This window comes from Pongo abelii, chromosome 16, assembly GCF_028885655.2.
Source record: "Pongo abelii isolate AG06213 chromosome 16, NHGRI_mPonAbe1-v2.0_pri, whole genome shotgun sequence".
In the NCBI taxonomy this organism is placed as follows: Eukaryota; Metazoa; Chordata; class Mammalia; order Primates; family Hominidae; genus Pongo; species Pongo abelii.
In genome coordinates, this window is record NC_072001.2 from 68,822,896 (window position 1) to 68,835,746 (window position 12,851).

At 39.3% G+C, this 12,851-nt stretch overlaps 1 protein-coding gene across 7 annotated transcripts in view; it reads right to left on the minus strand.

Annotated features, from left to right (window-relative positions):
- The window catches only part of DENND4A (DENN domain containing 4A), a 144,237-nt gene that overhangs the window by 67,230 nt on the left and 64,156 nt on the right, over positions 1 to 12,851 (minus strand). For all 7 annotated transcript variants that reach the window (XM_054532805.2, XM_054532803.2, XM_024232687.2 and 4 more), the window contains one exon: positions 7,684 to 7,784. In XM_054532805.2, coding sequence (XP_054388780.1) covers positions 7,684 to 7,784 — 101 coding nt within the window. The remainder of the gene's footprint in view (positions 1 to 7,683; positions 7,785 to 12,851) is intronic.

The following is a 12,851-nucleotide window of genomic DNA, read 5'->3' on the forward strand; positions in this document are numbered from 1 at the left end:
AGAATCATCTACTTGTTATGAAGTGTTTGTAAATATTGTTTTTATCCATGTCTATTTCCAACTACACTATACACTATGATGAATCCTCAAGGGTGTAGGCTACCTCCTATGCTTATGTTGTACCTAATACATAAATGTGTATTACATAAATGGGTCATCTGCTATAATACCAAGAAGATTAGATAAAGAAATGAAAGTTTAATTTTCCTTATCAGTAGAAAAGAGCATGGTGATAAAGCATTGCAAAGCATTTGGACTTAAAGATAGCTTTAATGACTCCACTTTAAAAAAAAAAAGAGACAGAGACAACGTCTCACTCTGTCACCAAGGGTGGAGTGCAGTGGCGTGATCACGGCTCACTGCAGTCTTAACTCCCAGGCTCAAGTGGTCCTCCCACGTGGTCCTCCTGCCTCAGCCTCCCAAGCAGCTGAGACTACAGCTACATCTTAAGGAATCAAATACTGCTATATCACTATTGACTGTACTTTATATAGTAAGTATTAAGTTATGGATTCTGAATGGGTCACCTGCTATAATACCAAGAAGATTAGATAAAGAAATGAAGGTTTAATTTTTCTTATCAGTAATTCTGGACAAGTCAAGATATATTCTCATATAAGCTTTTTAAATAGAAATATTCCATATCCTAATCAATTTTCATTTTGATTAATTTCTTAATGCTATTGGCAAACTTCGATTTTCAAACTTTAAGGTAGGCACACAGAAAAATAAAAAACATTTTTAAAAGATAAGCACAGCATTAAGATCCACTGAAGGTGAAAAGCTCTTACCCCACTGATATCATCAGCATTTTCTAATGCAGTTTACATCATTTGTCTTCAATTTTCAAAACTAACTTTCCATTCTATGTATGAAAAAAGTAGGCCAGAGAGGAGCCAAGATGGCCAAATAGGAACAGCTCTGGTCTACAGCTCCCAGCATGAGCGACGCAGAAGACGGGTGATTTCTGCATTTCCATCTGAGGTATGGGGTTCATCTCACTAGGGAGTGCCAGACAGTGGGTGCAGGATAGTGGGTGCAGTGCACCATGCACCAGCAGAAGCAGGGCCAGGCATTGCCTCACTCGGGAAGTGCAAGAGGTCAGGGAGTTCCCTTTCCTGGTCAAGGAAAGGGGTGACAGACAGCACCTGGAAAATCGGGCCACTCTCACCCGAATACTGCGTTTTTCCAACAGGCTTAGGAAACGGCACACCAGGAGATTATAGCCCGCACCTGGCTCGGAGGGTCCTACACCCACAGTCTCGCTGATTGCTAGCACAGCAGTCTGAGATCAAACTGCAAGGCGGCAGCGAGGCTGGGGGAGGGGCGCCCACCATTGCCCAGGCTCACTTAGGTAAACAAAGCAGCTGGGAAGCTCGAGCTGGGTGGAGCCCACCACAGCTCAAGGAGGCCTGCCTGCCTCTGTAGGCTCCACCTCTGGGGGCAGGGCACAGACAAACAAAAAGACAGCAGTAACCTCTGCAGACTTAAATGTCCCTGTCTGACAGCTTGGAGGAGAGCAGTGGTTCTCCCAGCACGCAGCTGGAGATTTGAGAATGGGCAGACTGCCTCCTCAAGTGGGTCCCTGACCCCTGACCCCCAAGCAGCCTAACTGGGAGGCACCCCCCAGTAGGGGCAGACTGACACCTCACACGGCCGGGTATCTTCTGAGACAAAACTTCCAGAGGAACGATCAGACAGCAGCATTCGCAGATCACGAAAATCCGCGGTTCTGCAGACACCGCTGCTGATACCCAGGCAAACAGGGTCTGGAGTGGACCTCTAGCAAACTCCAACAGACCTGCAGCAGAGGGTCCTGTCTGTTAGAAGGAAAACTAACAAACAGGACATCCACACCAAAAACCCATCTGTACATCACCATCATCAAAGACCAAAAGTAGATAAAACCACAAAGATGGGGAAAAAACAGAGCAGAAAAACTGGAAACTCTAAAAAGCAGAGTGCCTCTCCTCCTCCAAAAGAACGCAGTTCCTCACCAGCAACGGAACAAAGCTGACGGAGAATGACTTTGACGAGTTGAGAGAAGAAGGCTTCAGATGATCAAACTACTCCGAGCTACAGGAGGAAATTCAAACCAAAGGCAAAGAAGTTGAAAACTTTGAAAAAACTTTAGACGAATGTATAACTAGAATAACCAATACAGAGAAGTGCTTAAAGGAGCTGATGGAGCTGAAAGCCAAGGCTCGAGAACTACGTGAAGAATGCAGAAGCCTCAGGAGCCGATGCGATCAACTGGAAGAAAGGGTATCAGTGATGGAAGATGAAATGAATGAAATGAAGCGAGAAGGGAAGTTTAGAGAAAAAAGAATAAAAAGAAACAAACAAAGCGTCCAAGAAATATGGGACTATGTGAAAAGACCAAATCTGCGTCTGATTGGCGTACCTGAAAGTGACGGGGAGAATGGAACCAAGTTGGAAAACACTCTGCAGGATATTATCCAGGAGAACTTCCCCAATCTAGCAAGGCAGGCCAACATTCAGATTCAGGAAATACAGAGAACACCACAAAGACACTCCTCGAGAAGAGCAACTCCAAGACACATAATTGTCAGATTCACCAAAGTTGAAATGAAGGAAAAAATGTTAAGGGCAGCCAGAGAGAAAGGTCGGGTTACCCTCAAAGGGAAGCCCATCAGACTAACAGCGGATCTCTCGGCAGAAACTCTACAAGCCAGAAGAGAGTGGGGGCCAATATTCAACATTCTTAAAAAAAAGAATTTTCAACCCAGAATTTCATATCCAGCCAAACTAAGCTTCATAAGTGAAGGAGAAATAAAATCCTTTACAGACAAGGAAATGCTGAGAGATTTTGTCACCACCAGGCCTGCCCTAAAAGAGCTCCTGAAGGAAGCACTAAACATGGAAAGGCACAACCGGTACCAGCCGCTGAAAAATCATGCCAAAATGTAAAGACCATTGAGATTAGGAAGAAACTGCATCAACTAATGAGCAAAATAACCAGCTAACATCATAATGACGGATCAAATTCACACATAACAATATTAACTTTAAATGTAAATGAACTAAATGCTCCAATTAAAAGACAGACTGGCAAATTGGATAAAGAGTCAAGACCCATCAGTGTGCTGTATTCAGGAAACCCATCTCACATGCAGAGACACACATAGGCTCAAAATAAAAGGATGGAGGAAGATCTACCAAGCAAATGGAAAACAAAAAAAGGGGTTGCAATTCTAGTCTCTGATAAAACAGACTTTAAACCAACAAAGATCAAAGGAGACAAAGAAGGCCATTACGTAATGGTAAAGGGATCAATTCAACAAGAAGAGCTAACTATCCTAAATATATATGCACCCAATACAGGAGCACCCAGATTCATAAGCAAGTCCTGAGTGACCTACAAAGAGACTTAGACTCCCACACAATAATAATGGGAGAGTTTAACACCCCACTGTCAACATTAGACAGATCAACAAGACAGAAAGTTAACAAGGATACCCAGGAATTGAACTCAGCTCTGCACCAAGCGGACCTAACAGACATCTACAGAACTCTTCACCCCAAATCAACAGAATATACATTTTTTTCAGCACCACACCACACCTATTCCAAAATTGACCACATAGTTGGAAGTAAAGCTCTCCTTAGCAAATGTAAAAGAACAGAAATTATAACAAACTGTCTCTCAGACCACAGTGCAATGAAACTAGAACTCAGGATTAAGAAACTCACTCAAAACCGCTCAACTACATGGAAACTGAACAACCTGCTCCTGAATGACTACTGGGTACATAACGAAATGAAGGCAGAAATAAAAATGTTCTTTGAAACCAACGAGAACAAAGACACAACATACCAGAATCTCTGGGGCACATTCAAAGCAGTGTGTAGAGGGAAATTTATAGCACTAAATGCCCACAAGAGAAAGCAGGAAAGATCCAAAATTGACATCCTAACATCACAATTAAAAGAACTAGAAAAGCAAGAGCAAACACATTCAAAAGCTAGCAGAAGGCAAGAAATAACTAAAATCAGAGCAGAACTGAAGGAAATAGAGACAAAAAAACCCCTTCAAAAAATTAATGAATCCAGGAGCTGGTTTTTTGAAAGGATCAACAAAATTGATAGACCGCTAGCAAGACTAACAAAGAAAAAAAGAGAGAAGAATCAAATAGATGCAATAAAAAATGATAAAGGGGATATCACCACCGATCCCACAGAAATACAAACTACCATCAGAGAATAATACAAACACCTCTACGCAAATAAACTAGAAAATCTAGAAGAAATGGATAAATTCCTCAACACATACACTCTCCCAAGACTAAACCAGGAAGAAGTTGAATCTCTGAATAGACCAATAACAGGATCTGAAATTGTGGCAATAATCAATAGCTTACCAACCAAAAAGAGTCCAGGACCAGATGGATTCACAGCCGAATTCTACCAGAGGTACAAGGAGGAACTGGTACCATTCCTTCTGAAACTATTCCAATCAATAGAAAAAGAGGGAATTCTCCCTAACTCATTTTATGAGGCCAGCATCATCCTGATACCAAAGCCGGGCAGAGACAAAACCAAAAAAGACAATTTTAGACCAATATCCTTGATGAACATTGATGCAAAAATCCTCAATAAAATACTGGCAAACCAAATCCAGCAGCACATCAAAAAGCTTATCCACCATGATCAAGTGGGCTTCATCCCTGGGATGCAAGGCTGGTTCAATATACGCAAATCAATAAATGTAATCCAGCATATAAACAGAACCAAAGACAAAAACCACATGATTATCTCAATAGATGCAGAAAAGGTCTTTGACAAAATTCAACAACCCTTCATGCTAAAAACTCTCAATAAATTAGGTATTGATGGGACATATCTCAAAATAATAAGGGCTATCTATGACATACCCACAGCCAATATCATACTGAATGGGCAAAAACAGGAAGCATTCCCTTTGAAAACTGCACAAGACAGGGATGCCCTCTCTCACCACTCCTATTCAACATAGTGTTGGAAGTTCTGGCCAGGGCAATTAGGCAGGAAAAGGAAATAAAGGGTATTCAATTAGGAAAAGAGGAAGTCAAATTGTCCCTGTTTGCAGACGACATAATTGTATATCTAGAAAACCCCATTGTCTCAGCCCAAAATCTCCTTAAGCTGATAAGCAACTTCAGCAAAGTCTCAGGATACAAAATCAATGTACAAAAATCACAAGCATTCTTAAACACCAACAACAGACAAACAGAGAGCCAAATCATGAGTGAACTCCCATTCACAATTGCTTCAAAGAGAATAAAATACTTAGGAATCCAACTTACAAGGGAAGTGAAGGACCTCTTCAAGGAGAACTACAAACCACTGCTCAATGAAATAAAAGAGGATACAAACAAATGGAAGAACATTCCATGCTCATGGGTAGGAAGAATCAATATCGTGAAAACGGCCATACTGCCCAAGGTAATTTATAGACTCAATGCCATCCCCATCAAGCTACCAATGACTTTCTTCACAGAATTGGAAAAAACTACTTTAAAGTTCATATGGAACCAAAAAAGAGCCCGCATTGCCAAGACAATCCTAAGCCAAAAGAACAAAGGTGGAGGCATCATGCTACCTGACTTCAAACTATACTACAAGGCGACAGTAACCAAAACAGCATGATACTGGTACCAAAACAGAGATATAGATCAATGGAACAGAACAGAGCCCTCAGAAATAACACCGCATATCTACAACTATCTGATCTTTGACAAACCTAAGAAAAACCAGCAATGGGGAAAGGATTCCCTATTTAATAAATGGTGCTGGGAAAACTGGCTAGCCATATGTAGAAAGCTGAAACTGGATCCCTTCCTTACACCTTATACAAAAATTAATTCAAGATGGATTAAAGACTTAAATGTTAGACCTAAAACCATAAAAACCCTAGAAGAAAACCTAGGCATTACCATTCAGGACATAGGCATGGGCAAGGACTTCATGTCTAAAACACCAAAAGCAATGGCAACAAAAGCCAAAATTGACAAATGGGATCTAATTAAACTAAAGAGTTTCTGCACAGCAAAAGAAACTACCATCAGAGTGAACAGGCAACCTACAAAATGGGAGAAAATTTTCACAATCTACTCATCTGACAAAGGACTAATATCCAGAATCTACAGTGAACTCAAACAAATTTACAAGAAAAAAACAAACAACCCCATCAAAAAGTGGGCAAAGGATATGAACAGACACTTCTTAAAAGAAGACATTTATGCAGCTAAAAGACACATGAAAAAATGCTCATCATCACTGGCCATCAGAGAAATGCAAATCAAAACCACAATGAGATACCATCTCACACCAGTTAGAATGGCAATCATTAAAAAGTCAGGAAACAACAGGTGCTGGAGAGGATGTGGAGAAACAGGAACACTTTTACACTGTTGGTGGGACTGTAAACTAGTTCAACCATTGTGGAAGTCAGTGTGGCGATTCCTCAGGGATCTAGAACTAGAAATACCATTTGACCCAACCATCCCATTACTGGGTATATACCCGAAGGACTATAAATCATGCTGCTGTAAAGACACATGCACACGTATGTTTATTGCAGCACTATTCACAATAGCAAAGACTTGGAACCAACCCAAATGTCCAACAATGATAGACTGGATTAAGAAAATGTGGCACATATACACCATGGAATACTATGCAGCCATAAAAAATGATGAGTTCATGTCCTTTGTAGGGACATGGATGAAATTGAAAATCATCATTCTCAGTAAACTATCGCAAGGACAAAAAACCAAACACCGCATGTTCTCACTCATAGATGGGAATTCAACAATGAGAACACATGGACACAGGAAGGGGAACATCACACTCTGGGGACTGTTGTGGGGTGCGGGGAGTGGGGAGGGATAGCATTAGGAGATATACCTAATGCTAAATGGCGAGTTAATGGGTGCAGCACACCAGCATGGCACATGTATACATATGTAACTAACCTGCACATTGTGCACATGTACCCTAAAACTTAAAGTATAATAAAAAAAAAAAAAGGAAAAAAATAGGCCAGGCATGGTGGCTCACGCCTGTAATCCCAGCACTTTGAGAAGTCGAAGAGGGAGAACTGCTTGAGCCCAGGACAACATAGTAAGACCCTGTCTCTATAACAAATTAAAAAATTAGCCAGGCGTAGTGCCTCATTGTGTCTGTAGTCCCAGCTACTCAGGAGGCTGAAGTGGGAAGACTACTTGAGCCCAGGAGGTCAAGGCTGTAGTGGGCCATGTTTGTGCCACTGCACTATAACCTGGGTGACAAAGCAAGACCGTGTCTCAAAAGAGAAAAAAAAAAAATATAAAGGTGGAACCCCACATTTTTTCCATGGTATTTCAGTAACGGTAAAATAAACAACCTTAACATCCTTTTGAATTTTAAGATGGTTCTATAAAAATTTGGTAGATATAAAATACATATTTTGCACTCCAGCCTGGCGACAGAGTGAGACTCCATCTCAAAAAAAAAAATACACATTTTATAAATCTCTCATTCATCTCCTAACAAATTTTGCTTTAATGATCATCTGCCTTTAAAATGGTAAAACCACTTTCTGCTAGATAAAATAAACATCATTCTTTTATAAGTAAGGCAAAGTAATTGGAGTCCCTTTTTCAGATTAAATTACCTCCTTTAATTAAGTTATCCACTTACATTTTGCCAATTGCTGATGCAAATTATTCAGTGTGTTCATCAGATTTTTACATGGCTTCTTTGGAAGTATCTTCCAGGCTACATTTTTCTTGTCACCAATTCTAAGATTAAATAACAACAGGAATATATTTGTTACATGGTCTTTTGCAGGGGGAAAGTATATATCTGTTATATATAAAAATGGGAAAAGATTAAACATATTGAATGAAAAATGAAAAACATACAAAATATTTGCATTAACAAGAGAAAACTCCTACAGGGGTAAACTGGCACGTTGAATATACAAAAATTAATTTGTATGAGGGTAGAACCTTGTATTAAATATAGTTCACAAGTTTATATTTATACTGAGTGAATTCCAGTTGCTTTGGAATCTTGCTAATCACCATAAAGCTTAATGTGGTGATCTTTACCCTTAATCTCCATTTAAGTGTGCTTAGACACCTAAATATTAGAAAAATCCTACCATAAGTTTTTTTCTTAAATACTGTAAGAAAAAGCACTACAAAAACTTTCAGTAAACTCATGATCCACAGAGGTTATCAAAATACTTTGGTATATTTAAATATTTAGTTTCTTAGTTTCCTAAGAGTATAAGTAAGGATCATTTTTGTTTCTTTCAAAAAAGAACCTATTATACTAAATTACTTGAATAAAGCATAATATTGTGAAATACTTATATAACTATAAAAGAGGATATCTGTTAAAAAATGATAAAGCAGTTCCCCCCTTATCTGTAGGGGATACATTCCAAGACCCCCAGTGGATGCCTGAAATCAGACAGTTCAGAACCTCATATTTACTATGTTTTTTCCCAAGCATATATACCTATGATAAAGTTCAATTTATAAATTAGGCACAGTAAGGGATCAATAACAATAATCTATAACAAAATAGAATTATAACAATATACTTTAATAAACGTTAGGTGAACGTGGGCTCTTAAAAATAACTTATTGTACTGTACTCATGTACTTTCAGACTGTAGTTGGCCACAGATAACTGAAACCATGGAAAGCCAGACTGTGGATAAGGGAGGAACTATCGTATCTGTTTCTGGGACAGGCTCCTATAATCTCCTTTATTATAACTATTACAACACAGTCGGTCTCTAAACCATACATGGGGTAGGAGTAGAAAAGAGCATGGTGATAAAGCATTGCGAAGCATTTGGACTTAAAGATAGCTTTAATGACTCCACTTTAAAAAAAAAAAGAGAGAGACAACGTCTCACTCTGTCACCAAGGGTGGAGTGCAGTGGCATGATCACGGCTCACTGCAGTCTTAACTCCCAGGCTCAAGTGGTCCTCTCAAGCAGGCCTCAGCCTCCCAAGCAGCTGAGACTACAGGCACGCACCCCTACAGCCTGCTAATTTTTATTTTATAGAGATGAGGTCTTGCTTTGTTGCCCAGGCTGGTCTTGAACTCCACATCTTAAGGAATCCTTCTGGCCTCTGCCTCTCAAAGTGTTAGGATTACAGGCAAAAGGCACTGTGACCAGCTGACTCTACTTTTTATTGAATCAGTTTTTTTTATTTCAAAAGCAATGAATATTCATTTTAGAAAACTTGAAAAATGTATAGAAAAAGAAAAGAAAAGTAAAACACTCATATTCTAACCACCACAGAACAACATAGCACAGGTGTGTAGTGGAACTTGTTGAACCTTTTTATATTCCCTAAACTTCCTACAGAACAAAAAAGGGCAAATAACACTTTGAAAAGTAAACAAAGAAAAAAGAGTGGGATAAGAAAGCTTAAGCTGAACAAAAATGACTGTCTTGGAATTTGTCCTCTCTATCTTTCCACAAATGAGAATAAAAATAAAGATAGGGCAGAGTCAAACTGCAGATGTCCTGCTGTGAAGGTGTGATTACATTTACAATGTGACCAACAGGATCCTGTGTTATAGTAAGAACACAACGTAGAAACACTTTTTAAAATTATTTTCTCAGTAACACAGCTTTCCCACTGTGTCTTATCATTCACTGCATAGTGCCTCTCTTGCTAGACTTAATTATGAGTGTCTTAAGAGAAAGGAGAATATGTGGTTTACCATTTTATTCCCAGTGCCTAGCAAAAAAAGGGCACTCAGGATATGTTTGTGGCATAAATGAATGAACAACATCTTGGTATCATCTGATCACATCTAATTAGTTACTTACTGCCACAATTTCTGCCTCTTTCCCTTGATAACTTCACTCTAAAACTTGGCTGGGTAAGGGAATTTTTTGAAGTACTTGAGTTTGGTCTATGATCATCTTCTTATAAAAAAGATCATCTTATGAGTAAATGTATATTTACTCATGATGACTTCCACTTACAAGATTACTATATTATTTTATGACATACACATATTATATAGTTACCCAATAATTCGTGGTAGAAGCATTAGTTTTGGAGTCAAACAGTAATGGCTTTAAAATGCAGTTCTGACAACATAAGCTATGTGCCCTTTGATAAATCACTTAAAAATCTAAGCTTTGGTTTCCTTATTTGTCAGAAGGGTTAATAAGAACTACCTCGGCTGGGCGTGGTGGCTCACGCCTGTAATCCCAGCACTTTGGGAGGCCAAGGCGGGCAGATCATGAGGTCAGGAGATCGAGACCATCCTGGCTAACACGGTGAAACCCTGTCTCTACTAAAAAATACAAAAAATTAGCCGGGTATGGTGGCGGGCGCCTGTGGTCCCAGCTACTCGGGAGGCTGAGGCAGGAGAATGGCGTGAACCCGGGAGGTGGAGCTTGCAGTGAGCTGAGATCACGCCACTGCACTCCAGCCTGGGCAACAGAGTGAGACTTTGTCTCAAAAAAAAAAAAAAAGAACTACCTCACAAAGTGTGGAGAATAACATGAGATAACTTAGGCTACACATGTAGCTTTACACTTGGTACATACATATTAATTTCTTTCCCTTTCTTCAGAAATTTCTTGACATTTAAAACATAGTCTGTATTATATATACTTAAGACAGACACGGAAGGGAAAAAGAAACCAAAAATTCCATACTTGGGATTTGTTTTTCTTTCAAATTTCAGGCTGGGGCTTCAGAAATTCTAATTGAAGGAAAGTAGAAAGCTGTCAGTTCGCTAGTCTAGTCCTCCACCGGTTTGGGAGGGTGGTAATGGCAAGAATTCATGAGCACAAACAAGTCATCTTTCTTTGATTCTTTAACTCATTAGTGATCAAAGCAGAAAGAAAAGAGTTCAGACCTCAGCAACTTCAAGAAAGAAAGAAAAAATAGTAAGTAGGAAGACAAAATTCTTTTTCTAATTTTTAAATTTTTTGTATAAACGGGGTCTCTTCTGGCCTCAAGTGATCCTCCTGCCTCAGCCTCCCAAAGTGTGGAGATTACAGGTATGAGTCATCACACCTAGCTGAGAAAATTCTTTTAACAAATTAAGAGACATTATAAGGGGGAAAATACAATTTATTACCATAATAAACACAGTATACACTCTTACCACTGTTAATTTCAATGAAAAAATATTACATTACGTAACATTAAACTGGCAAGGAAAAGTTGTATTAATGTTTAAAAGTATTAAACAGTTCTGGTAAAGAATGAAATGTTGATGGTAAAGAATCATTGAATCTACTGATGCCGTATGTAAAATGGCTTTTATGCATAAAATATATTTCATATTTTCTTGGTTAGGCTTTCCATGAATAAAAACTTTTTTGACAGTATGCATGCTTTATAACAGAATATTCATTTTCTGCTGAACTTTTCTAATGGTTTAGGCATTTGAGGTTTTGACATGTGACAAGACTGAGAAATAATCTAAGGTTTCATAATTAAATCGAAAAGCTTTAGGCTGCCTCAGCCCTTTAGGAGGCCAAGACAGGCAGATCACCTGAGGCCAGGAGTTCGAGACCAGCCTGGCCAACACGGTGAAAACCCCTCTCTACTAAAAATACAAAAATTATCCAGGTGTGGTGGCGCACACCTGTAGTCCCAGCTACTTGGGAGGCTGAGGCAGGAGAATCACTTGAACCTGGAAGGAAGAGGTTGCAGTGAGCTGAGATTATACCACTGCACACTCCAGCCTGGGCAACAGAACGAGACATTGTCTCAAAAAAATAAAAAGTAAAAATTTTTTTCAAAAAAAGCTTTAAGATAAAAAGCTCTTATTTAAAAATGGAGAAAAACTGGGTGTGGTGGCTCATGCCTGTAATCCCAATGCTTTGAGATGCCAAGGGGGGAGGATCACATGAGGTCAGGAGTTCCAAACCAGCTGGGACAGCACTGCAAGACCCCTTCTCATTTTAAAAAATTAGCCAGGCATGACCGGGCGCGGTGGCTCACACCTATAATCTCAGCACTTTGGAAAGCTGAGGCAGGCGGATCATGAGGTCAGGAGATCAAGACCATCCTGGCTAACATGGTGAAACCCCGTCTCTACTAAAAATACAAAAAAATTAGCTGGGCATGGTGGCAGATGCCTGTAGTCCCAGCTACTTGGGAGGCTGAGGCAGGAGAATGGTGTGAACCTGGGAGGTGGAGCTTACAGTGAGCTGAGATCGCATCACTGCACTCCAGCCCAGGTGACAAAGCGAGACTCCATCTCAAAAAAAAAAAAAAAATTAGCCAGGCATGGTGGTACATACACACACCTGTAGTCCTAGCTACTTGGGAGGCTGAGGCAGAAGGACTGCTTGATCCCAGAAATTTGGCAGTGAGCTATGATCATGCTACTGTACTCCAGCCTGAGTGACAGAGTAAGACCCCATCTCTTTTTAAAAAAGGAGAAAAACCTACTTCACATTTACATATTTAAGTGTAAAAGCTGTACCAGCTTTTGGGTTTTATTAGACTAAATCATAGTTATTATAAGCATGTCCTGTGGGTGCAGTGTGGACAGTGCATCAATTTCCTCTTCCCTGAATAGATTAAATATGATTAAATTTAAAATAAGGGACACAAAACAATACAGAATTATAAAAAGGTTTTAAAAATAGTTCCGATAGCTATAACTTACATATAAATTCAATGCAAAGAAATGAAAACATAAAACCCTTGCATCCCTAGGGTGTAAAGATAATGAAATTATGTATAATTTAAAAGTTATTTTAAAATTTTAAAGCATTTATATTACTATGATGGCTTTTTTTTTGTTTTTTGGTTGTTTTTTTTTTTTTTGAGACGGAGTCTCCCTCCATTGCCCAG